This window comes from Pempheris klunzingeri, chromosome 20 (assembly GCF_042242105.1).
Source record: "Pempheris klunzingeri isolate RE-2024b chromosome 20, fPemKlu1.hap1, whole genome shotgun sequence".
NCBI classification, from domain to species: Eukaryota; Metazoa; Chordata; class Actinopteri; order Acropomatiformes; family Pempheridae; genus Pempheris; species Pempheris klunzingeri.
Window position 1 is genome coordinate 9,515,862 of NC_092031.1, and position 27,997 is coordinate 9,543,858.

Sequence of the window (27,997 nt, forward strand, 5' to 3'; positions counted from 1 at the left end):
AATTAAATCAGGGTGTCAAGGTAAGAGGATGCATTACGTTGTATAATCCTCCACTCAAGCTCCTCAAGGCCTGCAGCTTGGGTGTGCTTTTGTTTGTGCATGACGGTACACGCTTTGAAGACAGTGACCGGGCAGTGAACTCTCCAGGCCAGGCTGTTCAGGAGGTTCACCCCGACTTCTTAATCCAAACATCCAAAAAGTCAATTCTGTATTTCTAGTCATCACTATATGTATTCATATAAGGAAACAGCTGAAGTCAGGTACCAGTAGCATTCACGTATGATCTAAATTGGATATATATATCTGTTTAATTCTCTTCCATATTTCCACAGACAGAAGCTCACAGCAGTCTGTGTGTCCAGGCTATCGACAGCTGCATCTGCAAACACTTCAGTCACACCCTCTCCTGGGGGCACAACAGAAGGAAACCTTCAAGGCCTGAGCATGAAGTGAAAACAACTGGATGACGGGAGCGTTGGGGACAGGATTAATCTGGCTGAAGGTGGTTGTAAGCTGGAGCACGGCCCACGTTTGTACGAAGGTGTGATGCAGTGGATCGCGGCTTTGTTTGCTGCCTTCAGGAAAAAAGCGAAGCAGAGAAAATTATTTATGAAGAATATCATTTATTTATAGCTAAATCATTTATTGATAAAACTTGGGGAGCTAATTGTTTGGGCTCATCTGCATGTCGGCAAGGGACATTCAGCGAGAAAAGAGGTAAATTGTCCACAATGAGAAGTCAAAGTTTGTCGAGCGCTTCACCTCTCTGAGGTTTGTCCACTCCAATCAAGACAGGCTGAACTCAAAGTGACTGATGCTCGCACAGTTAAGTGGAGAAATTGATAAGTCATGGATGAAATGCATCACTGATGCACATAAAGATGGGCAGATGCTGCACTACTTATATTCAATCATCTGTATAAATAATAAACCTACAGCAGGGAGTGCAATCACATCGGCACAGAATAGTTTAAAAGTTTGTATAGTGAAGATTTAGAGAGATACGACGTGCATCAGCTGCTTTACTGCCTGAATTCCAGTTTCATTATTGAACTGCTGCCCATTAAGTTGTTCGACAACCCTTTTTTAATAGATATCAGCAGGGTGAGCAACAAAACACTGCCTGCACCCATGCATGACAGCACCACTCCCTTCAGCAGAGCGGACACACACACACACACACACACACACACACACACACACACACACACACACTCAGGGCCCCAACTTGACTTACCCCTCGTCTTAGAAAAGTGGACATTGAATTAAAATAGTGGTTGATACGTGGAAAGTGCATGTCCATCATGAAATGAGTATAAATAAACCATGTTCTAAAAACTTCGCAACTCCTTGCCTCAGCATGGGAGTAATCGTTATATAAATGGAGGTTTTTGAAAGTGCCTCATAAAAGATGCATTTTGCAAAACTGTTGCCATTCATTTCTAGAAACACACAGAGGCGCTTAATATGGAGCGAAGGAAACAAAGGTTTTCTTGAGTGTGTACAAAAGTTGATAGTCACAACCAAATAATTTATGAGTTTAACTGTGGAAAATATATGACAGAAACACTAATTCTACTGTATGAGATTAATCACTACATTTGTTTTATGTAGGACCAGCTGGCTCTATTTTGTCACCCAGAATCTGCCCATCTTTGACCCTCATTATAGTCTGGTGGTGTTATTGAACTAAAACAGAGCAAACACTGTTCATGAAACTGACGAAGCCTCTGGTATGATGGCATAATTAACTAGATCACTTATATAGTTATGAGTAGATATCTTTCTGTGTTTTAAACATCTGGATGACCGAAATGAAAGTAAATATCTGATGTTCTTGAGTTTGATGCTGGTGCTCTGCTGCCATCTGTTGGACTGTTGACATCCCAAAAACAGAGCATAGAGCCTTTTCTTTGCAACATGAACCCAATTAACAAACTACGTTTCCTCTCAAACAGAAGTGTTGAACTATCCCTACAGATTAGATGGCCATGCCCAAAAAGTGGAAGGTCTAAAGACAGATACAGATAATCATCCAACCATTGTCTCTTTTATCCAAATTTATTAACAAGAAAAAAGAAAGAGGAAGATTTTTCAGTTTAGATTCACTTCTTTGCAGTTTCCTCCTCCTTTGACAAATTCTTGATGATCTCTTCTTTCTTGGCCAGCAGACGCTCTTCTCTGCGTTTGCGGGCCTCCTTTGTCTTTGAGCGGCGAGCTTCAGCCTGGTCACTGGTAGGTAAAGGGAGGTGGAGAAGGGCGGAAATTAATTTGACGTGAAACAGCGAAGTAATAGAGGAAAAAAAAATCTCATTATACTTGGACTCTTCTAGAAAGACGACAATATTAATATGGGCTAGTAAGCTGTGAAAAAAAAAATATATATTTTATTCACTCTAACAATGAAAAGAGTGCAACTTACGCCAAAAGCTTCTTGCGAGCTTTATCTGCCTTCAGTTTGTGGATGTGCTCCATCAGGATGCGTTTGTTTTTGAAGACGTTACCCTTGGCCCTCAGGTAGAGACTGTGGTACCTGCAGGGAACAGAAAACACATCAGAACGTCTTAAAGTAAGACGCCTCTTCCTGACACATGAAATTAAAATCGACTGAAATGCGCGCTGGAATTCACACTTACATGTGCCTGTCAATTTTCTTGGACTCCCTGTAGCGACGCAGGAGACGACGCAGGATTCGCATGCGTCGCATCCATGACAGCTTCTCCGGCATACGAGCATTGGCTGTACCCTTTCTCTTACCTGGGTGGGAGGAAAATGGGGAATTAATTTTAAAAATACCAATCAGCTGCCATTTACAGGATTCAATGAATTCCTCAAAAGCTGAAAAAAATTTGCATTTAATGTAGAATCTGTAAAAGCAATTTATAGTTTTAAAGTGCATTTTAAAGAATTTACATATAAATCAATACCCACCATAACCCATGTGACGTCCCTTGCGACGTGCCAATGTGTTCTTGCGGCAGCGAGCACGGGAATGGACTGTCACAGGTTTTCTGATGATCAGTCCATCCTTCACCAGTTTTCGGATCTGCTGGCCTGTGGTACAAGTTCAATGCAATGAAAATGCTGGCATACAGAACCACACAAATCCACAGAGAGAGAGTGAGCGCTCCACAAAAAAAAAAAAAAGGTAACAACTCACGAGAGTTCGCATTGGCAATTTCGTTGGTCTCATTTGGGTCCAGCCACACCTTCTTCTTGCCACAGCGCAAGACGCTGGACGCCAAGCGCTTCTGGAGCCTGAGCATGCTGGACAAACAATAACATATCAATTTATCAGGATGTGAGATACATGCAGTGCTAGGCATCCTTTTGGATTTCCTGTGAAATCACAGGATGACACCTTACAGCAGTGACATCTATGTCGCCTCGCATTGACTAAAATTATCAATCCACTGTAAAGGAATAGCTTGTTTATGGTCAAGTTCTGTCTTTGAAGTTAATGTGTGTTCATTTGAATGCTTAGTACTTTACTTTAATATTGCTGACCAATGTTAAAGGTAAATTTGGTTATTTCATTGCCACAAAATAGAGTGCTACTACTATTTAATCTAAATTTGTCATAAATATCCTAGTACCGTTAGATTCCTCATAACAGTCACACAGTCAGTTTTGTTTAAGCACACACTGGTCAGTCACAAGAGCCAACTAACAGGCTCAGTGGTTTAATGTGTGATTGAGGTTGGTTTATGGCATAAAAAGGTGCAACAACTAGTCAGGTGCCACCTGTTCATCAGATTTGATAGCCGGTGGCAGACTGATTCATGACTTTTTAAACTTGTAAGACTAGAGACGGTTTCCTGGGGATGTCATCAGCTTTGCCTGTAACTACCTGGCATAAAATGGGGAAATATATATAAAAAAAAGTGTCTGACATCAATAAATATTAGCTTTTTATCCATCTGGGAAGTACGAGGGCCCCACTTTACGCCACCAGGCGCACCAAACCAAACTGAATCCCCATTATTACAGCTTGTTTATTAGATTTAATTGACTTTAATAACCACCCTGATCGGCGTAGACTGGCACACGCTAAAAGTCTGCTGCCACCTGATTCCTCTCTGAGGACCTGCGGTGTCAGTAGCACGCACTGACATGTCTTAGGCTAGCTTGCGCTCAGTTAGCTCACCAACAGAGGCCCTCACGCTACATGCTTTCTGGTAGAAATTAGCGACTTTACTCGAAATAAAATACAGTCCACATCGAGCAGAGACCCTCTTCTAAGGAATAACAAAGCCAATGAGCCACGAGTTACCTGCTTGTGATAAAAAACACATGTTTAAATGCCAAACGTCTATCTTACCTCATGGCTGCCGCTAGCTTGATGAAAACGGAGGAAATAGATCGTTTGAGTCGCTACCATTATAGTCATCGTCATGGGTGACTCAACTGTGGCAGTATCAGAGAAATATAGAAAATATAGCCAAAGATTGAGCAGTAACAGCAAATATTCAGATTGTGTTTCAAATGGGAATGAATGTCATATGTTAATATTTGTTAGTTTACTGTGCCTTCAGTCATAGTGGGTGTTTTAAACGATTCCCCTCATTATAGCACAGTGGTATGCTCCAATAAGATGCATTGTAGATAATCGACCACTGGAGGACGCACTACATCCAGAATTTAGACTTTTTAAGTCGTCTGTTCTTTGTGTTATTGCCGTCTGAGGTCATATGAGTAGGTTTTATTGTTTTTTGCTGCTGTTTTGTGTTTGCTTCAGTGTTTGATCAATATTGTGCTGAAACAGGAACAAAATCTGAACATGCCTTCAAAATAAAAGCTCAGTTTTATTCCAAAGCTGTATGAATTGCTCGAAGCCAGTCGATAGAAAGATAGTTTAACCTATATATTGTACACGCTGTTTGTGAATAAGCGTGTTTAGGTAAAAATGGTTAGTTTATGGTGTCGTGGTTTTAGTGAATGAGTGGTGAGATAGGCGCAGTGCTGCCCCCTCCAGGCTGCTGGCAGTTTGCCGCTGTACCAAAACAACGGCGCTGCTGTTGCCTCCTGTCACACATTATCTGCCTGTCAGAGGTGTGCCCGGTCCTCTTAACAGAGTGGAGCTCTTGTAAGGAGGACACAAAGGGAACTTAGACCGGCTGGCTGCAGTTTTGTCGACGAGTTTATTTCTGAGATATGAGTCAGCGTGACACAACATTCAAGGTAAGTGAGGTGTCGTTTTAGCGAGCCCGGCTAGCTTGCTAGCTAGCTAGCAGCTAGCTGCATCAGCCAAGGCTGGAGTGACTGATAGTAATGCTGCGGGTGAATTGTCATGGAAACAATAACTCTGCTGTATCATTAGCTTACACGACGCCGGTGACACATGTGTGATTTTTAAGAGCTAAGTCACTATAGGAGACGATTTTAGGGGTATAATCTCATGTTAGCCGGTTAACTTTACATTGACATTGAGTTCAGGAGGACCCAGGATGGGGTTTGATTGCTAACCTCGGTGTGCCATGTCTGCCCCAGTGACATTAATTAATTAACGCTCACAGTTTACTCATTAGACCTAAAGTCTGGCCACTAGCTAAAGTATCTGAAGCTCTAACTTAACCCCAGGTTTGTCTCATGAGGCTCTGCAGCACGCCGTGCGAAGTCACGGTGTGTAGTATATGGTTTAGTTATGGCTCAGCACGAACCTCCAAATTGAGCCATTTAACCAGGTAATTATGTGACAGCCTCAGCCAAACAAAACTGTGTTAGTTTGTAGCCAAGCCAGACATCAGGCTGTCCGGTTTGTGCCATTGTTGTCTGCCCTGCTAGTTATCTGCACAGCCCATCTGTCACGCTGAGACTTCTCCTGTTTGACCCGCTTATTGCAGACGGCTTGGAGCGTGTGTGTCGGATTAACGCAGTAGTATAACAGTGTGTATGCACAGGGGTGTTTTTGTCATGTAAAAGAAAAAAAATCAAAGCCACTGTTTCCCTAATATGTGCCTGCCTGTAAAGATCCGAGATCCAAGGCTGCATTGGCTGATACAGGTGGATAAATATTGTCTTTTCCCATGTGCTTCCAGGTGCTTTCCTAACAAATAGCACAGTAGAAACAAATATCTGTATTTTTATCATGCTGACACACCAGAAATTATTTGGATGATAACATGGTGATCACATGAGTATTTTTTTTATTTGAAGACTAAAAAAGTGACAGTATAAGCCCTATAACTCTACACTATCCAATGTATTTACTGGTATATAATAAAACTTTGGCTTCATTATGGCTACCTTTACCTGTTACCCCTCCACCGCCCCTCATTCTTCAACCTCTTTGTTTTGCTTCCAAGAAAGTCACCCCATCAAGTGGAGTACTCTCGGTCAGTGACCCATTTGAAAAACCTCTTCCCCTCATCAGTGTGCATATCACCTACCACCACCAGAAAAACTACAACAGGACAAGGGCTCAAAGTGCATTCATCCACTGTTGGACACTTGTTAGGCAGGAACGTTTTTTCCAAGAGGCTTGCATGTCTGCCGTCTCCCTCAGACTAATAAGTGACAGGAACGTGGGTCTGCATCGTCCTTTAAATGACACACACACACTCTACAGTGTTAGGTGAGAAAGCATTTATTCATAAAGTCACTCACTAACTAATGAGAGGCACTAGCCATTGTGTTTTCTGTTCATTATCTTTGCACTTTGCACTTGTGCCAAAAAAGCATTTACACATTGGTAGATGTTAAACCCTGACATCATCCAAAGTAGAGTATATGGCGCTTATGGCCTGTTGATCCCATCTACCATCACTGAACAGGGCTCCAGACAACCAGCACTGAAATCTTTACAATGTGGGGACAAACAAACGAAGCCCCGTGTGGTATTTGGGGCCCAGACGCTGCACACGTCCATTGTAAAAAAAGAAAGAAAAAAAAAAAAAAGAAGACTGTAACCAATATAGTGTGGGACCATTGTTTGTGATGTTTATGTGTTCATTTCAGGTCAGATAATTACCTAATATAGTCTTTTACGTTGCTTTTAATCTTCAGAACAACATCACAAAAAAATCAACCAAATAAATAAATTATACAGAATCATTCAAGCATTTTACAGTCTGTTATTTTTCTGCAACAGTTGCTATGGGTGCAGTTCTTATAACGCAAGGAATAAAATCATTTTTAAACTGATAAAATCATTTTAAAGTCAGTATTTTGTGTTAAATTGTTGATTTTAATACAAAGTCGTGTAATGAGTGGGATAATGTACAGCGAGCGGCGGCCCCTTAGGGTGGCTTGTTTTGTATCCCTTACTTCAGTTTAATAAGGAAAAACTGATTTGAGTTAAACATTTCTACATTTGTTTTTGTCAAGTTTTCTGTTATTTGAAACCTTTTTTATGTTTAACAATACTGTTTCAAAGGTGGATGAATATCAACAACATTCAGGAACTCGGCTGTTAGACGTCTGAATATGCCTGAGTGGCTCTTAAAATGAGGAAGTCACACCAGTATTCAATATATTTCACGAGCAGAAATATGACTTAAACAAGAAAAATATTGCATAACATAATATAAAACATGGAGTTTTCTGTAGGACTGTCACCTGGTTGTTGAGAAAGGCTGTTCGGTCTCAGATGATTGGTCGTGTAATGCACAAAGCTTCTGCAGTGGGTTGTTATCAGCTACTACAACCACAACAAGCCCATAAATTGTACCCAAAATGTCTGAGGACAGGTGAGACAATGAAGCTCTGACATTACTCAAAAAATCCGGCCTAACTGGAGTAAACAGGTTTGAGTTGAACCCAACTCTTTCTAGCAGAGTGATGGGAGGGGCAGACCTCTTTTTGTCTTTCTGATACACTGACTTTTTTTGGCTTTCCTGTTGAAGTGAAACATCTGTGACATCGTGTTCATGCTCAGTTCAGCTCATGGTTAGCGCTCAAAATGCTTAGCAGAGGCAGATGTTGCAGCATGTGGGGAGCCACATACACATGTTGCAGAAACAACAATGATATTCATGTATTTTAGAAATGTGAAGCACTGACATGACAATACAGTATGTTTTGCATTCAAAGTTAAATAAGTATCTACTACTCTGTATTCTTGTAAAATTGGAGCACCTTGTTATTTTCACACATGTTGTGTAGAATAAGTAGTCTAGAAACTGACAGTGGAGGTGAAGAGTGCAGTCTTTTTTGCAGCAGTAGTTTCCTGTGAAGATGCCCATGTGGTTTATTCATAGTTTGATCTGACTTATGGTGCATGTAAAGTAAATTAAAGTATTGTCAAATGCAAGTTTTAATTTAATAGGCAATTCTCTTACTTAAAAACTGAAAACTTGCACATTGCCAAAAGTAAGAGGTCCTTTAAAATGTAACTTTATGATGTCCTTGGGTCACAACAGCTTCCCAGCTAGTGGTGTGTGATCTGGAGGGAGAGGAAAGGGCAGCAGACAATATGGAGGTGTCAGATGGCTTGTTGCTGCAGGTCAACAATGGAGAGCAGTGGAACAACCGCTGGAAACATCCCAATGATGACTCGGTAAGCCACAGATCAGCAATTAACAGTTTATCTTCATAATGCCATTGTACAGAAGGATCAGCATTACACATCTTATCAGATCATAGGCATTAATCGTGCCTTAGCAGGCGCTTGTTCCACAGAAGAGGTCCTTGTATGCGTGTAACCTTTTTAATGATTTTTGTGTGTGGATGTGTTTCAAGGACCGCAGCACGAGCCCCTCAGTCCTGCGCTGTGTTGCCAGCACATGGAAGGAGGGCTTGTTGAACAGAAAGAGGCCCTTCGTGGGTCGTTGCTGTCACTCCTGTACACCACAGAGCTGGGTAAAGTTACACTAATTAATGCTAACAAGAGTTCATTTGCTAGACTCTAGTCAGGCCCAGGGTAGTATTTGTTCCAATGTAAATATAGGTAGGGAAAAAGATCAAAAGTACCTGTAAAAGACTGTGGAAACAAAAAAATTACTTTGAAAAGCTAAAGAAATGGCAGCAGATAGACAGTTTCTTCCAGCACATTAAGAAGCACTGCATGTATAACAGTCAAGCAAAATCAGAGCAGGCTGACACTGTAACTTTTCAGTCAGTCTGACACAGTATTTGAAGTTTAGACGTTGACGGGTCTAGTTTGTTTAGCGAACAATTGCTTATGTGGAATCCCGTCTGCATTGCTTGCAGATATTAGTCCTATGATGAGCCAAGTACTCAAGTTCAAAACTCCATTTTTGTCTTAATTCCTTAAATTTACAAACACATCACTATCACTGAAGCTTTTAGTGGAAGTCATGTTGATGATTTAAGAGCTGTCTTCTTTTTAATGATTATCATCTTTGTTTCGACCCCAGGAGAGACTGTTCAATACCAGCATTCCATCTTTGGGACTGCGCAATGTCATCTACATCAATGAGACCCACACCAGGTAAACAAAGAAAAATCTACTTCCTTATAGTATCATTTCCCTCCACAGTATTTTCCTCTGGGCACATATTCAACTTTCAAGACTACATGGCGCGCTGGTTGGTTTGCACATGTTGCTTTGACATCTGATGACCCTTAAATTGCCCCTTGGAACAACAACAAGAGCTCCAGCTCCTCCTGCATAGTACAACCAATACAACACAGACAGATGCTGGCCTTCCGGACAATGTGTGTATAATAAATGGCTTTAAGTCAAGAGGACCGATCTGTGAAACAGTGTAAAGGTAGATGGATGAATAATTTAAAGTGTTTGTCAGTGGACACCTGACACATGCATCCAGTGACTGACCTCAGCAGTAAGACGCCTCAATACCTAAACCCCAATATAAGTCCAAGGCAATAGTTTGGATAGAGGAACCTAAATGAAAGCCATCATGTTCCACATTTCACTGGAAAAAGATTCATATATAGTTTTTTTTCAAACTGCATAGTATGAGCATGTAGACTGAGATATCTGGAGCGAAGATGAGCTGAAGTCAATAAGGGCAAGTTCGTATTTGTAGTCTTGTCTAATTGATTTTTGATTAACAATGTGGTGTTATGTATAAGCTCAGCACGTCGGAACAAAACTGACCTTAACACAGGCATTGCTGTTGCTGAAAAAGCTGTGTGTGATGTCAACCAGTGCTGATCTGTGGTTCCTGAAAATGTGTTAAATTACTGGCAAATCAGTGTAACTGTAAAGGCTGATTCAGTTAAATGGTACCTTTTTATTCTGACTGTGTTTGTGTGAGTGTATGCGTGTTTTTGTATGTAAAGAGAGAGAGATTTTGATCTGTTTGCACAGATATATCAACAGATATTTATGTCTTGTATTCTAAACAAAATATGTACTCATTATTGCAGCCATGCATGCAGTATGTTTATAATTTCTCTTCTTTACGTGTCTCTGTTTGTGCACTGTTACTCATTTGTGTGTGTGTGTGTGTGTGCTGTGTATGCAGACAGCGGGGCTGGCTGGCGCGCAGGCTGAGTTATGTGCTGTTTGTCATGGAGAGAGATGTCAACAAGGACATGTTCACCAGAAATGTTGTGGACAACGTGCTCAACAACAGCAGGCAAGCCTCAATGAAACACGAGACATTTGTCGGAAAGAGTCATCAAAGTGCAACTGAGCCTCCAAACGTGTGCACCATTATGACGCTTTTCCATTACACAGTTTTAGCACTGCTTGCCTCTACTCAACTCTACTCGGTTTCGGATAGAGTTGAGTTGAGTAGAGCCGAGTAGGTGCTAGTGGAAAAGCGCCATTAGTGTTATTAAACTATACTTGGAGCGGAAACACTCAACTAATGAGAGCTGGGGATAAAGTGTACCAAAGGAGACCAGATTAAGGGAACTTTTGTTTGGAGAAATGCTGCACTCAGATGTTTTGAGTGATGGTGTGTGTAGACCAGAAGATGCAGCCTCATGTTCACGCTGTCCCTTTGTCCATCTCAGGGTGGAGAGCTCTATTGTGAAGGTAGCCACAGATTTGGATGCCGGAGCCTCCCAGCCTGGCCAGGAGCTCAAAGCTGTCAGTAAAGTGAAGCAGAAAGCCAGGGCTTTCCTTCAGGAGATGGTTGCCAACATTTCACCAGCCTTTATCAGGTACATACTGTATATCTCCCACCCCACCTCAGCTGCTTTTCAGTGATGATTTGAGTATTTTAACACATGAACAATTTGGGAGAGCCCCGGAGAAACACTCATTTCATTCTTCTGCAGTCATCTTCTTTTACTGTAGAATATTACAACTGCAGCACCATGTTACCATAAACTAAAACTGTCTAAATTCTGCAGCAGCTAAAGTTTCAGGCTCTTTGTTTTTGTTCCACATCTTCACTTCTGTTTTTTCGCTCAGGCTGACAGGATGGGTGCTCCTGAGGCTCTTTAATGGTTTCTTCTGGAGTATCCAGATCCACAAGGGCCAATTGGAAATGGTCAAGAAAGCTGCTACAGAGGTCAGCACCAACCACACACACAATGAAAATGGACTTTACTGTCACAACGTGATACAACGTGATACAACATGATCTGATACACATATTTGTTGCAGCTAAGCACAGCGTCTAATACAAAAATACATTTCACAAACACATTTCACAAACTGGCACCACAACAGGACTTATTGTGTTTCATGTATACACTCATACTTTCTCTCAGCCGTGTGTTTCTTAATGTTTTTTCTCTTACATATCTGTTGCTATTTGTGAAAACACTAGCTGATATATTTGAAAATCATGTGTATCTTGTCTTTACAGCAGAATGTGCCCATGGTCTTCCTCCCTGTTCACAAATCCCACATTGACTACCTGCTCATCACCTTGATCCTGTTCTGTCACAACATCAAAGCCCCACACATTGCTGCTGGAAACAACCTAAGCATCCCCATCCTCAGGTAAAAGGCCCACAAAGCCTCTTGTCAAGTTCAATCTGGCAGTAAAGTGTATTTCTGCTCTGTAAGTGAAAACCCAAAGATCAGTTGGATATTAGAAGAAAAGGATTTCCTTGGAAAAAGATCAGAGAGGAATTAAAGATCAACTAAAGATAAACACTGATTTTACATTGATGGACTATAAATGACCAGGCAGCCAGCCTGACAGCAGGTTGTGAACCTTTTTTTTTTTTTATCTGTTTCAAATAATATGTGAGGTTCTGGATCTGATCATAAGCACTCATGTACTATAAAAGACCAGCTTTAGAAGTGCCAGCCTGAATCATCTTAAAATCAACAGAAACAAATGCAAGTGCTTTCTGGAATTCTAGGATACAGAGAACAAAATATCAAATGGACTGCATTTATATAGTGCTTTAGGGCTTTACACTACATGCCATTCATCCCGCTCACACACATTCAGACTTTTGGGGTTCAGTGTCTTGCCGAAGGACATTTGGACATTGAACAGCCCATCTTCAGATTAGTAGACAACCTGCTCTACCTCCTCAGCCACAGCTGCCCCCATTTCTTCACTTTAGTAAATGGAAAAAAAAAAATAAAAATGTACTAATACTCTTTATAATCACACTTTGTAAAGAGAAATCACTATAGTACAGTGATACCTCTTAATCACAGTGACACCATAATCCAAATTGTTGGCCCATAGTAATTACACAGTTAATGGAAAAATACATTTAGTGAGGCAGTAGATTTTGTGTTGGTGCTGCCAGTGTAAAAAGTTTAGTGTGGAAGATACTTGATCAGACTGTATTCGTTTACAGCACCTTGATCCGTAAACTTGGAGGATTCTTCATACGACGGAAAATGGAGGAGACGGAGAATGGGAAGAAAGACGTTCTGTACAGATCACTCTTACAGGCAGTAAGTCCCAAAAGTCCATTAATCTTCTACAGTAAAGACTGGTTTAACATACCATTGTGTGTGTTTTCTTTGCATGACTTATTATATAACCTCAGGGTATCAGTAAGTTACATAATGTTTGCCCATCCCTTTCCCTCTCTTTCTTAGTTTTCGTTTTTAGGTGTACTGCAATTAGTCTTTGCAATTATTTATGACTCAATTAAACTCATCATAGCAGTTTGCCACTTAAACACATTACAACTATCCTCTAGTAGTGTTTATGTAACTTGTATAAGCTCATGCCGTCAGGTTGTTTTTGCTCATGGAAGGGGCCTTATGTCATCAGTGACAAATTAGTATCACATGAAAATAGTAGTGTACCCCGGTGACTATATCAGTGTACAACTATGGTCACAGCTCTGACTCCTGGGACTGTTACAGTGTAGGTCAGCCCAGGGTAAAATTGTGAACAGATAATAATTTTAGCGTTGTATTGTTTTGCCTTTAAAAATCCCCAAAAATGTCTGATATTTTGTTTTTTGGTGTAAGTCCATGTAAAGTAAGAAGTTATTGCCTTGGTAAATAATTTAAAACCTTCCAGCTGTGACGCTGGCTGGAAGGTATTTGCACCCTGATGTGTGCATTGTGCATTTCATGAAAGCCACACGTGTGAGAGATTTTTGAAAAGACTGAATGAGAATTAGAGGCTGATTAAAACAAATCTGAACCTTATGTTCAGCTCTATTATTTGGATAATTTGGCTCAACAAGCTTCCGTTAATGAGAAGACCTGAAGCTGAATTAATGTGAAGGACCACTGATGTTAATATGGCTGCTTTGTCATTATAAGCTACTTGTAAATCTCTAAATGTGCTTTCTACTTAATAGCTGTGCTGCTTAGTAGATTTACTTAATTGTACCAGTCTATCAGTTGTGAATTTGCTGCTAATTTGTATGTTTGGTGTTTGTGGAAGAGAGTTGAGACCAATGAAAGCAACAAAGGCGGCGTATTTAGCCCATAAGATAGGTGTGTGTTGTGCCTATAAGATTAGAGTTATCAGCAGAAGACATGAGTTAGTGCTGAACATGATGACGTACATTTTATCTCATTTTATCTCCAATATTTTACCACACATCCCACCAAACAGAGTATTTTTAGTTCAGTGTAATTGTGCAAAATGGACCCATGATACTTAAATTTGGTAGTAGATTAGATTTTTAATCTGGTATGCCTGTGTGGCTCACAGAAACATAATTAGCCAAACTCACTCACAGGCACAATCACAAGCAGTAAAAAGTGCTGCTCTAATTTTAGTTGCGCCTTTGAAAGCCAAACTGGGATGTCTGCTGTGGCATTTAGATTAAGCTGTGACGGAAACAGAGAGTCACAAAAGGACAAAGCTCCTCTTCTCAAAAGTGTATACATAGCAGGAGACAGCTGTGAGCGTACTGTTACACAACATGGCTGTCATGGCATGTGCCCAACTCCCTGCTGTGACCGCCACTAACCTTTAACTTGAATTCGAGCCGCATTCACAGCAGCTGCACGGCGTTCACTTTATTTGGAGCTAATGTTGTTTTATACAATGCCAAAGACTTTGCAGCAAACTTCACTTGTGATACAACCTTTATACAAATTGTATGCACGCACATTTGTCTCACTTTTGACATCCAATGCCACCTTTTTTTCATTAATCTTTGTCCCCCCACTCGCTTCCTCATCCAGCATGTTTCTCTGTTTCATCAATCTTCCCTCAGTATACAGAGGAGTTGTTGCGTCAGCAGCAGTTTTTGGAGGTCTACCTGGAGGGTACCCGCTCCCGCAGCGGTAAGCCTTCTACAGCACGTGCAGGCATGCTGTCCATCGTGGTAGACACACTGTGCACTGGGTCCATCACAGATGTACTGGTGGTGCCAGTTGGCATCTCGTACGATCGTATTATTGAGGGCAACTACAATAGCGAGCAGCTGGTGAGTGCTTGGATGATTTCTGTTTGTTTGTATGTACTTTTGCTTTGATAACAAAGCTGGTTACCCCACTTCCCCAAAACAACAAAATAGATCTTCTCCAGATCTAATTCGATCTCAAATTTTTGCTGTTGGAGTGAGTCTTTTTTTTAGTGGGATGGTTAATCATACAGTATATGTTGTTATGGTGACTATGAATATGAAGTCAACACTATAACCACCTGAAATCCTCAATGTCACCAGGGCAAACCCAAGAAGAATGAGAGCTTGTGGGGAATAGCGTGTGGCGTGTTCAGGATGCTGCGGAAGAATTACGGTTGCGTCCGAGTTGACTTCAACCAGCCTTTCTCCCTAAAGGTGAATGATCTCAGATTTACATCAGCCTTTTTTACAGACAGAGCTACAGCTTGGTTTATAGAAGCTAGAACTATAACAGAGTTTGGGTATCACTCTTGATTCAAAATAGAGGAATCTTACAATGTTTTCTTTTGGTTGAATAAAAAGAAAAAGTGAAAGAATATAAACTGCAAAAACAATAAATGTGGCTTATATGAGGCGTGAAGTTTAAACTAGTTTTAGAAAGGTTTGAAGGTTAGAAAGGTAGAAAGTTTGTGTTTGTAATGACCCCTTTGTGTGTCTAATGTAGGAGTACCTGGACAGCCAGAGAAGTCGCCATATTCCACCACCAGTGTCCCTGGAACACACCTTGATGCCCACCATTATTTCAGCGCAGTAAGGGCGAACACGCACACACTCCCCGCTCAGTTAAATCCGCCTGTGACCAGTGCACAAGTATAAACCAGCAGTCCTACAGTCCCACCTGTAATATTATATATCCTCATGTCACAATCTTGGCTTCCTGCTCTGTTATCTATACATCTGAGCACAGCACTTTGGCAGGAGTCACTTCAGTTCAGTGCCGTCCGTACGTGATAGCACTGATACAGTAACGTAATCCATGAGGTCAGTAGGTTTGGTCTTGAGTCACAAGTTCAGAGCTTATGCCAGCAGAGCCGGCATGAACGTGACCTATAGCATGCATAGTAACACACACTGAATGGTAGCCTACCCTGTCTTCTGTACCATAAGTCTGGAAATAAAGGAGAGAGTGACAGTGAGCAGAGACAGCCACAGATTCAATAGCATAATAAATATAAATTAAACTAAACTTCAGTTCAGATTAGTGTATATTTTCAACACATTTGCAGCATAAAGCCATTATATAGGAAAGTAGATCAGATCAGACTCAAGCCTTTTTGGTGGCTTTCTATTTACAGTAACGTTTAAACTATCACCTAAAAATTATATTAAACCTTATATTAGTGGTTTCAACTGTTTACACCTGTTCATTTCAGGAAATAGTTTCCAACCAACAAAAGCACCATGGCAGTGTTTATTTTGACACAAAAACCCCCTTTTTGAATCCTACACACCACAGGAAGCTGACAAAAGAAGACACTTGTCAAACATGTTGTTATTCTTCCAGACCTGACGCTCAGGTGTTTGATGGGCAGGACGAGGAGCAGCTGAACAGAGAGCTGCCTGATGACATCTTGAGACGACATCTTATTAACAACCTGGCCAAGCACGTCCTCTTCAGTAAGAAATTCACTACCCCACATCCCGTGGATTTACTGCATGCTAAGTAAACAATATTTAGGGATCATTATCAGCCTCAACTCGAGGTGAGGTTAGTTAACTGAAGCTGTCTTTTTAGGTTGTAGTATAGAAAAACATGAAGTGTGACTGACATGTAACAGGGGTCATGAATTATCACACCAAGATCTTATTTGAAGTCCTCCAACCAGCCACATTCAGCTAAATTTCATATGCCACTGTTTAGCCTATCGCATCTCATTTATTAAACATATCAGAGCACATGGTTTCTGCTTTATTAGGCATTCCTCTTTTATCTTCCTCTGCTGCACATGTGTCTGCTTTTCATCCTGTGTTTAAGGTGCACCTGCTCGCCGGAGCTAAGGCAGCGCTTATGAAATACTATCCATCATACTTCCTCCATTAATTGAACCCCAGTGCAGCACAGCATCAGTCCATCCACTTCACATCACTCAGGGCGCTCTGCCCCAGGGTAGCCACTACAGAAACCGGTTCTCCCCAGCTCATTCAGCTGCATTCTCCTACGCTAGGCCTATTTGCTTTTTCCTCTCAGCCAATCACAAAGCCTCCAGCTGGATGGCATGTTGTTTTCAGCCAATAGGATGAAGGGGAGGATAGAGAAGCAGAAGAGGGGAGGAATGCAGTACCAGTGCTCTCGAATGTGTTACACCCCTGAAGTTGAACACTGCTCAAGATGACCGCTAGTAACCCATGTCCTAAGACATGCGCACACACACGCGCATACACCACAGTCTTTTCCCTGTCTGTTTAATTTGTTATCATTATAATAAACTATTATGGATCTTTTTCACACTGTGACAAACCTTGTGCTTTGCACATTTTTCACATGTTTGAGAATTTCATTTAAGACAGTAAGATGCTTAAAAGCCCAGCATTCACATGTTTTTTTTTTCTCTTTTGTAAAGTAAATATATATATATATTTATGCATGTTGCATCTTTTTATGTTGACTAAGTGTTAATTGTTGCCGTCAACTCCAGAAGTCTCTGCTTTGATATTGTTGTCAGTCTCTTGTGTGTTGGTCATTATATCCTCTCTGTATCCTCACAGCGGCTAATAAGTCATCAGCGATCATGTCTACCCATATTGTAGCCTGTCTGCTGCTGTACAGACACAGACAGGTAAGACTGGCTGTCCTCTCTATAACCTCCTCACCTGGTGCTTTGTCACTGCATACTGCACCCTCTTTAGTTTTTTTTCCTCTTTTTCACCTCTCTTCTCCTCAGGTTTCTACTCCTCTTTGTTTTTCCCTGTTCATACACCTCTTACCGATCACTCCCTCTCCCTCACATCAAGGTGATCCAAATGTCACAAAGCTCCTCATGGTAGTAATGAATGTCTCTCTCTGTTAGAGATCTCGCTCTTCCTGCATCCTCTCTCACCGCCTCTGTACAGCAGTGGGCCTCTGCCCTCTGCAGGCACACTGATGCAAGTGTGTGACAGCAGAAAACAATTACTCAAGTGGTTTTTCTGTCCTGCCGATTCAGCCCGTGGTGCATACTGTATGACAAAGACAAAGACAATCCTGCATTTTGTTTTACTGAATCTTGGCTTTGAGTAGTTTATGGAGTCCCCAGTTTCTGGACATAATTTCATTCTTTTTTTCTCCACTTTGCTTCAGGGGGTGGTGCTGTCCAAGCTGGTGGAAGACTTCTTCAACATGAAGGAGGAGATCCTGTCGCGGGACTTTGATCTGGGCTTTTCGGGGAACTCAGAGGACGTGGTCATGCGTGCCCTCCACCTGCTGGGGAACTGCGTCAATGTGACCAGCAGTGCGAATCGCAATGGAGAGTTCACTATCGCACCCAGCCAAACTGTACCTGCGCTTTTTGAGCTCAACTTCTACAGCAATGGCCTTTTCCATGTCTTCATTTCTGATGCAATCATCGGTATGTCGAGCCATGAGGGTGTTTACCTGTGCTCAGTCTGGTGTATCACCGATCTTTTTCATTTCACTGCATCAGTCTTAAACAGTTAAACAATAGAAATATAGTCAACTCTAGTTTTCGCAGACTTGGATGTTTTAATTTTTCTTCTATAAATTTTGTAATTTGCCTCCAGCCTGCAGCATCCTGTCACTACAGCGAGAGCTGGTTGTGGAATCAGAGACTGATCACCAGGCTGGTGATCCCAGTAGCCTCCTTCTCAGTCAGGAGAGACTCATCCGCAAGGCCGCCGGGCTCTCCCACTTCCTTATCAACGAGGTGTCCGTGGCACCAGTAAGTCCTGCACCTTGTGTCCATCTTTCCAAACTTTGCACTGTACATAATGAGTCCAGCAATTAGTAAGAGTAGTTTGGAGGTTCTTATCTAAGTTCTAAATAAACACCTTCACGTCCCTGTTTGCATCTTTGCACTGTCTGAAATGACATGATTTTTATTTATATGGGCTCCAGAATGACAACACATAGTAATGCTTATAGTCACATAGCAATAGTGTACACTGGTACTGGTATTAGGCTTCAGAATCTCAAATCAGTGTAACTGGTTTCATGGTGTCTCCTTCCTCTTCGTCCCACAGCCCTGTCAGACAATTTACCAGGTTTTTCATGATGCAGTGAACCGACTGATCCAGTATGGAGTGCTCTACGTAGCAGAGGTCAGTGCACAGAAGCAAATCAGTGTTTGTGGATAAAAATGAAATTAATAACTGCGACCAATACATGTAATTGCTTACAGTATGTGTAATAGGTGCTCTAATTTGCGTGTGTGTGTCAGGAGGACCAGGAGGAACTGAGCCCCAGCCCCACAGAGGAACCTTGGCCCAAAAAGTTCCCTGAGCCCCTCTCCTGGAGAAGCGATGAGGAGGACGAGGACAGCGACTTTGGAGAGGAACAAAGAGATCGTTACCTAAAGGTCGAGTTTAGTGATATTTATCTAAAAAGATTGTTTTTAAACTGTTTTATTAAAGCCAACAAAACCACCACCATGGCTTATTTTACAACTTCTACAGCAGTTTTTATGTTGTGTTTGATCAGAGAACATCCAGTCACTGACCTTTTCTCCCCGTTTTTTTTTTTTTTTGTCAATCAGGTGAGTGTTTCTGCAGAGCACCAGGAGTTCTTCATCTTCCTGCAGCGACTTCTCAGCCCGGTGCTGGAGGCTTACAGCGGAGCCGCAATCTTCGTCCACAGTCTGAGTCAACCCATGGCTGAATCCGACTACACCCAGAGGCTCTTCAGATACCTGCTCACCCGTACAGAGAGAGGAGTGGCTGCCTATGGTAATGCCTATTTGATAATAATACAAAGAAAAGTCTTTATTTAACCACAGCAATTACTGAACTATGTGCTCGCACTAGATTTATTCCATATGAAACCGGACATGTCTCACCGCTAAACTTGTAACCTTTTCACAAATAAAATGTCAACCATGAGCAGGTTTAATTAGTGTTTTTGAGTCCTGTTCATAATCTCTTTTATTTTCCAGGTGAAAGTGCAACTCATTACTTGGTTAAAAACACAGTGAGGACATTCAAAGAGCTCGGGGTAAGAGTGTGTTCGACTTTAACAGGGTGCTTTACAGACTTTCACCTTGCTTTGTATCATTACGGTGTGAGTAGTTAATGAAAATGAGCAATTTTTAACTTTACTCCGTGTTGCCTGCAGTCAGAGCTCCCCACTTGTCATCCACCTCATTGTCCACAGGATGACATTTATCAGCTCAAGAGCTGTTGTGTTTGAATAAATGACTTAAAAGTAAAAGAACGGTATTAATTTTAATGTTAAGTCGGTTATTCAATCGAACAACCGCCCTTGAGCCGTGCATAATCTGGTGGACAACAAGCTGGATGACGAATGGGGAGCTCACAGTCAGGTTGGGAATGAGCAGAAAGCATCCCTTTAAATTGTGGATCTATTATATATGTCATGTATGACATGTTGCTTTCAGTTATTAAAAGGAGGAAGTTCCTCCAGCAGGAGTTGAGATGTGCTGATGTCCTGTGTGGTGATTTTCTGCAGGTCCTGAAGGAGAGAAGAGAGAACCAGGTGACAACTCTGCAGCTGAGCAGCACCTTTCTACCTCAGGCCAATCGGAACAAACTCCTGCAGTACATCTTAGGTTTCACGCTGCTGTGACCGAGGCACCTTTCAGCCCAGCTCTGACCCCAGGCTCCTTCCAATAAAAGGGCTTCTACTGGTTACTTCTAAACAATCCCAGGTGCTACTCTGTGGAAAGCTTTACCAGGAAGTGCCTTCATGTAACAGCCGCTAACTTTTAGCTGTTAGTCGGAAGAGACTTGAAGCCAGTCTTCCCTTTTTTGTTCCAGTCTATGACTCTGTCTTAGAACTGTGCAGCTGATAAAACACATGTATCGTTCTTTGAAGAGGTACTCTAGGAATCACCTTCTCTATGTGAACTTTGCCAGTGAAGTCATGAGGTTTTAATATGATAAAAATTTTAAACTATCAGAAAATATACTCAAGCAGTTTAGTGAATAAGAATCACTTTTACAGCAATCCGAACAAAGCGAGCTGCCTTTCATCTCTACAAGTGATTAAGCAAAATATGCATAGAAAATAATGGTAAACTTTACCAAGAACAAAAGCAGTTGTTTTTTTTTGCTGTGTTCTCTCCAGTGCGCTCCACTATCATACAGCAGAAAACATGTCAAAATGTAGTTTGACGAAAGGCTAATTTTGAAAACAATTTCCTGTACATAGGCCTCAAGAACAATATGTCTCTTATTTGTTGTGCATTTAAATGCATGCACTCTGGTCCCATCAAAGTTAATAATGCAGGAACGTTTGGTTTGTCCCTGCAAAATGCATACATATCCAGATTTGGATTTATAAAAACAAATGTCCAAATCTAATCTTTCGTATAGACAGCTTTGGTCGGCTATACTGCACAGTTACTGGTTTAAGTTATTGAAAAAATAATGCCATGCAATAACACCTACTTGGTACAAACACACCAAATGTACCTGCTCAAAGTCCAGCACAGCTGAAGCCTAAAATCACAAGCATCCACAGTTAAGTGCATTCAAACGACTAATATCTAAGTGCATTCAGTTACACTTTTTCTCATGAAAAGTGACTTTGATCTCTAAGTTTGTGTACACTTTTTTCACTTTTCAATGAATGTTTCATAGCACAGCGCTTAAACTACTTAATACCAGCCATCACATCTGCTTAAGTTCAAGTGCAACAAGCTCAGAAACTCTGAGGTCATCCCTTTCAGGGACAGCAGAGATTTGGGATAACCACCATTTATTTACTGTATTATAAACACTGTATAAACACCATTGTGGCATCACTGCTGAGAGAGCAACAGTGCTCTAATGGTTGGGCATTCACAAGACAAAGGAATTGTTTAGTGTGGTAAAAGTGTAAATGGTACATATCCACTGTGTAATCCTTCAGAACAATAGGTCGAGTCTCTAAAAGTTTATTTGTGAGAACAAGATAGTGTCTTTGCCGTACTGTCGAGAACCTCTTGAAGGAAGGAGATCATCGTTCTCCTTTGTTTACTTTGAAGTGCAAACTGCTGTGAGGAGCAGTGATGTTTCTGAACTAACTGTCAGGTTTACCTATTCCTTCTTCTTCTTGGTTATATCAATGCTTCTTTTCAAGTTTTCAGCACCACTGTTTCACTTTCACAAACTCACAGCCTCCAGTCATCCTAACAACACGCTTTAAACTACCAGTAAGTTGATCCCAATCATTTCAGTCTTCATTTCAAACTGCACGTGTCAAAAAGCTGGTCAGACAGGTTGGGAATAAAAACGCTGCGGTACCCGTATGTGTTGATCATGAAAAGTAGAAACGTACCAAAATGACGTGTGAAGTTAAACCCTGATAGTCAAACCTCAGTGCACAGTACCTGTGCATTTGGCTGGAGAACATTTGCCAGTTTTCATTTCTTCTGTAAAAAGAACACAGGACAGGACTCGGTGTTTATGTCCACGCGTGCAAGTCTAAAAATGAGTACATGAGCATAATAGTTAAACATCCAAGTTAACGTTGGCGTGTGAGTGTTTTTGGAAAAGCTGGAGAAAGTCTGATGAATTGTTGGCATTATTAATGGGCAGGCCAACCCAAATCTGAGCATGATAATGTGAAGACAGTGTGAATGTTAGAAATCGACATTCTTGATCTGTCAGGGCAATAAAGTAAATGAAAATCGGGTGTCGGATGGTGTATATTAAGCAGAATATTCATATTGAAACTAGTCTACAAGACTGCTTGTTACAATTAATTTAAATGCTTTTTTCTCAACATAAGCTTTATTTAATATGACAAATCTGCATATTTTCATGCAGTTTTTCAAATATGTGTACAAAGAATCACTGAAATGGAAATGGTTCCTTCATTGAGGGTCGGCGAATGACGCCCACAGCATGTTGAAGAAAAGAAAAGTATGTTATTTAAATGGGAATATGATCAGAGTGCACAAGTTCAGAGGGAGCATATTGACATTCAAAGCGTTTCTGAGCCCACAATGTGTGAGTACGTTCCCGCACCGAGGGACCCCTCCGCCAAGACAAAACCACTCGACGTACTGTACTGCATGTTTCATCTGGTCGCCATTAATCATCGGCACTTCAATGTGAACTCTACTTAACCTGAAAATTGTATTTTTCGGTCTAGTGTGTGGATTATGTTGCAGAGAAAGTTGTTTGTGTAGGAGATGTTAATTTGTTACCTCTTGAATGTATCTCATCTGTCCCCAATAAGGTCAACGTGATGTTGTAGACAAGTCGATGGAGCCGGTACAGATATGATACAGTTTTAGAGAACTTCTCGTGGGGATTGTTGAGACTCATTGCTACTGAAGCTGCATTAACAACATCCCTCTACAACTATGTAACTTTGTAGGATTAAAAAAGAAAAAGCCTGTGTCTGGGGAGCAGGTGCCTTTTTAATGCACTGTAGTGTTCTTTGGTCGTGTTTTTTTTTGTTTTGTTTTGTTTTTGTGCATGTTAACAGATTATTTCGTGTGGGAATCCAAAAGAACACTGTAGATTGTCACTTAAAAAAAAAAATACAAGAGCAGAGAACTTGTGGTTACTATATGAAGAATCACCAGCTACTAAAAGGAAAAAAGTGTCACTTTTCTGTTCTTGCTTTCTCAGAGCAAAGCACAATTGGCATTATTAGATTTTGTTTTTAAATAAATTAACGATAGACTAACAATGGTCTCTTGTCTGTCTTTTTATTTATTTTCCAAGAGGAGGTGGGACAGAAAATGTCTGGGGGTTTTTTCTCTCCTCATACAGAATATTTTACAAAATAGTTAGTTAGTGAAAAGTTTGCCACACTGTGTGTAGATGTATAAGATAAAAAGAAAAATATAATAAAAGAGCATAATGACATGAATAAACAGGTCAAACTTGGCTATTGTTCATCACTCCATGTTGATTTAACTTAATTTAGTTCAACCATTTCATCCATCTTTTTCCATAGAAACATGTTACCTCTTAGTTTATATGTTCTGATAATCGATTGTCGTTTCAGTCATTTTCATGCAGAGCAGCCAGTATGATATTATCATACGTTTATTTTTAACGTGATATTAATATTTCATTTTTTTTTTAATGTCAATACCTATATATCACAACACACCTACCTCTTAGTTTATATGTTTGGATGTTTGATTAACCACTTTAGTCATTTTTCATGCAAAAATGCTAAACATTCTCTGGTTGCAGCCTCTAAAATGTGACAATTTGACAATTTTCCCCCCCGCTTCAAATCAAAAAGAGTGAGAAGTCATCAGGTTTCAGGTCGGGGAGGACGGCTCACTTGTTTTGGTCGGCCCATGGGAGGACAGGAGGAGGATATATGGAGGCCCGAGATGACCTGAAGCTTTAGTGATCATGAGGACGATGCAGAAACGACGAGTGTGCATCCTTTTACCAAACAAGCAGCACCTGGAGTGTACCGTTGGGGTGAGTGGCCTCCGTGTCCTTTTTCTTTCATGTTTATTTATCGGTACAACCGTCTGTTACCAGATAATGAACAAAATGCTGATATAATAAAGCCAAAATACTGTATCAGTGTGCTCCTATGTGCTTATTCTTGTGTGTGTGTGTGTGTGTGTGTGTTATGTGTGTTTTTTAGGTGAGAGCCAGAGGCCATGAAGTGAGGAATACTGTGTTGAAGCACTTTGGCGTCAGTGAACTCCAAGTCTTTGGTCTGGCTGTCCTCAGAGGTCAGTTAGTGTCTGTGTGGGAGTTAAAGAGAAAATGTTTTCAATTCATTTAGTGCTGAAATTTAGGGAGGCTACTGGTCATGTTACTGTATGTCAAGGCTCTGTTTTCTTTATGCAAGTTTAATTTGTGCATTTTTTTTTCATCAGATAACGAATACCTCTTTCTCGATTTGGAGCAAAGGCTGAAAAAGTATTTTGGCAAAACATGGAACAGAGGATCCTTAAGGGTGTGTGTGTGTGTGTTTTGTTTTTCAAGTTGTGTGATGCGTTACTCAGTAGATTTCCCCGCTGTACTGCATGGTGCGTTGTGCTTGGGGGAACTCTTGAACTTACATGCTTTGATGATGTGTAGTATATTGCCTTGTATCTGGGGAGTTGTTTTGCATAAACTCCTCTTTGTTCACGGAAAAATGTATTACTGTGCATCGGGTCTGTGAGACATGATTTCTGTTTGTGTCTTTAAATATTTACTCGACTGTCTCAGTAGAGCTAAAGTCAGCAATATTTCTGTTTGACTCCACATTTCCAGGTCCCATTCGTCTTATTTCTGAGAGTGCAGTATTATGTAGAGAGTGGGCGGCTAATATTGTAAGTTGATGTCCCGTCGGTGTCTTTCTCTGAAGAGTTTTCATCTGTCTGCACACACACATTCACAACCATGAATGTTCTGCCCACTGCCCCTTGTGTGACTGTTATGCCTCAACATCACGTGTGTTTTCTTTAAGAAGTGTTACCAATCGCATTAAGACAACCTCTGTGACTTGATGTCCCACTTTCCTGTCTGAGGAGCAGCAAAGTGCTGCAGCTCTACTACGCAGAGCTGAGGCAGAAGGTGCTGCGTTCACAGAGCCGCCATCAGGAAGCTTTGTTCTTCCAGCTGGCAGCTTCTGCGCTTCAAGCTGAGGTCGGAGATCTGGAGCAGAGAGACGGGACTGAAGTGGAAGGAGAGGAGAAGAGACAGGAGAGAAAACACAGACATTACTTTCTCCCTGAAGATTACTTCCCCTCTTGGGTAAAGTGTGGACCCAACATTGGAAATCCTACCAATTCTTACATGTGTGTGTACTGTAACAACCTTGTATCCTCAGCTGATAAAGCGTCGTGGACGAGACTTCCTGCTCCAGCAGTGCCCTGTGCTGCATGTTGAGCTCAGAGGTTTGTCACGAAGCCAAGCCATCCTGCAGTTTCTAAAAGATGCCAGCAGCCTGCAGGATGGACCAATCACCCTCTACAGGATGAGACAGGTCAGACACACACAGACTCAGACATACTGTAGCGGTAATAACACATTTAAAGTCGGCTATATGAGCTCTAGAGAGATGGGCACTGATTTTATTTGCCGCATCATGAATCATCCTGAGCCTTCATTTATGAAAACAGTTCTCTCCCTCTGAAACATCTGTTTCATGAGCTCATGTTTAATTTCTCTAAACTCTGCTTCTGCATCTGTTCTTTTATGTGCAGGAGAAAAAAGAGCTGAGAAGTTCAATCCTTCTTGGTGTGGCATCGAAAGGAGTCCATATTTATCAGGTCGGTCCTCCACAGGTGCAGGTGACTTTACTGAAAGTTGGGGAAAGGTTTGATTTGTAGATATAAATCAACTTTCTGGAACTTTTTTTAATGAATTTAAGTTTGCATGTGTTAAGAATGTAAACTGACTGTATTTTTCTAAAGGAGGTGGAAGGGAAGCACTGTTTGTTGTATGATTTTTCCTGGACCGATATTGACCGCTTCACTTTCCAGGTTGGTCCTAAAGACCACACACACACACACACACGAACGTACATATATTCACATAAACTTGCATCTTACTACCTGCACAACACAGACTCTTCCTCTCCTTTTGGGTTGCACTGTACCTCTCCCTCGCTCTACAGGGCAGCAGGTTTGAAATCGCTGCTGTGGGCTCTCTGTGCCTCCCTAAGCTGGTGTATTACACTCCTTCAGCCTTCCACTCCAAACACGTCCTGAGGCACCTCAGCGACAGTCACCGGCTCAGCATCAGCACCAGAGAGGCCGTCCGATACGTCCAGCAGCTGGAAGACATGCAGGGTCAGTGATCTCATGCTCTTATTTGGTAAAACCATACAAAACACAAAAATAAAACATAATATATGATAGAATTATACACAATATAGAGGGCTTTTATAGATATACTGTACATACATGTAAAAGCTGGAGAACTGGGAGCTAAAATATCAGTAAGAAGTTCTCATCTCAGCTGAGAGGAAAGAACAAGAGGCCATGTTCCTGGAAACTGAGGAGCTGAAGCCAGAAGGCAGACGCTTATCACCAAATACACACAATCCCAATCCAAAGTTGTCTTTTTCTGTTTCTTCGTACCTCTGCAGCCTGTCAGTTCTACAAAGAGGCCTACATCTGTGACACAACACGCTTAACACGCAGACTCCAGTCCAGCAGCCTCACATCCTCCACATCTGACTGCAGTGCTGCAGTCGAAACAACCACAGCCTGGTTCAGAGAGGAGGAGGAGGATGAGGAGGAGGAAGATAAAGTCTATGTCACAGGTCAGCTGAGTGGAAAAGAACATTCTTAAATATGTTAAATATGTTTGTCAGTTGTCATTTTGTATGAAAATGTTAAAAAGATAGAGCATGCAGAGAATGATTTCTTCCATTTTACTTTGACATAGTTAAAAGGCCAAATAGTTGTATTTGTGGCTTAAACTGATCTCTCTCTCTCTCTCTGTCTCTCTCTGTCTCTCTCTCTCTCTCTCTCTCTCTGTCTCTCTGTCTCTCTCTGTCTCTCTCTCTCTCTCTCTCTCTCCTCTGTGTTTCTGCTTCTGTGGCAGAGTTTGAGCTGTGTGTGGACGAACCAGAGGAGGTTTTTGTGGACGACCCAGCTGAGGTGTCGTGGCTGGCTGAGCTGCTCCACGGTGCGCCTGTCGATGAGCCTCTGGTGTTACCCTCTTCTTATTGGACCGGTTAGTCCAAAAAGCCACGTCCAAAATATGCCTGATCATGTTTTTATCATTTCATGGGCACCACATAACTTCCTGTGATCTTTCATTATCAGCTGTCACCATGGAAATGAAGCAGGTGAGCAAACGGCAGATCTCTCCGATCCCAGCACAGTCCTGCTTCAGAGGTTTACGTGTTACCTCTGATCTTTGTGCAGGTCCTGAGGAGGAGGAGTGCTGATGAAGGTGTTTCTGTGGACTAATGTCCTGCCAGAGGCAAGAGGGAGTCATCACATGGTCTGCAGCTCAGGACAAAACCCCCAATGTTACTGTGCTGGTGCTCAAATCACTTCTTAAATCACTAATTATAGACCTAATACATCCTGTAGCTAATGTGTACATTATACTGATAATTGCTGTGTATGTCCAGTGCAGCATGAGCTCAAACAAATACCTTTAACATAGTGTTAATAGAGATAAATGAATAATTATGTCAACTAAGAAAAAATAGGAATAAATAAATAAGTGTGTATGATACTTTTCAGCTTCCCTTAAGTTTGTATTATGTTAACTATTATTGTCTGGA

The 27,997-nt window shown here is 41.3% G+C and overlaps 3 protein-coding genes across 4 annotated transcripts; 2 read left to right on the forward strand and 1 right to left on the reverse strand.

Moving 5' to 3' along the window:
* Positions 1–2,042: 2,042 nt before the first annotated feature.
* Positions 2,043–4,388, reverse strand: LOC139219672 (large ribosomal subunit protein eL19-like). Its single transcript, XM_070851604.1, has 6 exons — positions 4,322–4,388; positions 3,161–3,267; positions 2,932–3,054; positions 2,637–2,757; positions 2,423–2,533; positions 2,043–2,232 (listed from the first exon to the last, which is right to left on the reverse strand). The coding sequence occupies exons 1-6, from the start codon at positions 4,324–4,326 to the stop codon at positions 2,106–2,108; spliced, it is 594 nt and encodes a 197-aa protein (XP_070707705.1). The 5' UTR covers positions 4,327–4,388; the 3' UTR covers positions 2,043–2,105.
* Positions 4,389–5,025: 637 nt separating this feature from the next.
* gpam (glycerol-3-phosphate acyltransferase, mitochondrial) lies at positions 5,026–23,475 on the forward strand. Of its 2 annotated transcripts, none has more exons than XM_070851291.1 (21): positions 5,026–5,181; positions 8,361–8,497; positions 8,680–8,799; positions 9,318–9,391; positions 10,395–10,508; positions 10,891–11,040; positions 11,294–11,393; positions 11,694–11,830; positions 12,652–12,751; positions 14,488–14,700; positions 14,941–15,054; positions 15,344–15,429; positions 16,184–16,296; positions 17,386–17,456; positions 17,957–18,224; positions 18,397–18,554; positions 18,856–18,933; positions 19,053–19,190; positions 19,368–19,557; positions 19,764–19,822; positions 20,297–23,475. In XM_070851291.1, exons 2-21 carry the CDS (start codon positions 8,414–8,416, stop codon positions 20,411–20,413), a joined length of 2,484 nt encoding a protein of 827 aa, XP_070707392.1. In that variant the 5' UTR covers positions 5,026–5,181; positions 8,361–8,413; the 3' UTR covers positions 20,414–23,475. The 2 variants fall into 2 exon arrangements, with proteins under 2 accessions (XP_070707392.1, XP_070707393.1); XM_070851292.1 differs by having other exon boundaries at positions 11,697–11,830.
* A 681-nt stretch (positions 23,476–24,156) lies between these two features.
* On the forward strand, positions 24,157–27,930 carry LOC139220180 (FERM domain-containing protein 6). Its single transcript, XM_070852249.1, has 13 exons — positions 24,157–24,228; positions 24,401–24,491; positions 24,639–24,718; positions 25,021–25,079; positions 25,278–25,503; positions 25,580–25,735; positions 25,956–26,021; positions 26,166–26,234; positions 26,369–26,543; positions 26,843–27,019; positions 27,304–27,435; positions 27,528–27,550; positions 27,630–27,930. The coding sequence occupies exons 1-13, from the start codon at positions 24,157–24,159 to the stop codon at positions 27,672–27,674; spliced, it is 1,371 nt and encodes a 456-aa protein (XP_070708350.1). The 3' UTR covers positions 27,675–27,930.
* Positions 27,931–27,997: the final 67 nt, after the last annotated feature.

Coding starts and splice junctions, on each gene's coding strand:
- LOC139219672 (XM_070851604.1), bottom strand. Junction 2,758..2,931: donor GGGACGTCACATGGGTTATG/GTGGGTATTGAT, acceptor CCTCCCACCCAG/GTAAGAGAAAGGGTACAGCC. Junction 2,534..2,636: donor AAGAAAATTGACAGGCACAT/GTAAGTGTGAAT, acceptor TGTTCCCTGCAG/GTACCACAGTCTCTACCTGA.
- LOC139220180 (XM_070852249.1), top strand. CDS start 24,157: ATGAGGACGATGCAGAAACGACGAGTGTGCATCCTTTTACCAAACAAG. Junction 24,719..25,020: donor GGAACAGAGGATCCTTAAGG/GTGTGTGTGTGT, acceptor CCACATTTCCAG/GTCCCATTCGTCTTATTTCT. Junction 25,080..25,277: donor GAGAGTGGGCGGCTAATATT/GTAAGTTGATGT, acceptor TTCCTGTCTGAG/GAGCAGCAAAGTGCTGCAGC.
- gpam (XM_070851291.1), top strand. CDS start 8,414: ATGGAGGTGTCAGATGGCTTGTTGCTGCAGGTCAACAATGGAGAGCAG. Junction 10,509..10,890: donor AACGTGCTCAACAACAGCAG/GCAAGCCTCAAT, acceptor TGTCCATCTCAG/GGTGGAGAGCTCTATTGTGA. Junction 18,934..19,052: donor GAGTGCTCTACGTAGCAGAG/GTCAGTGCACAG, acceptor TGTGTGTGTCAG/GAGGACCAGGAGGAACTGAG.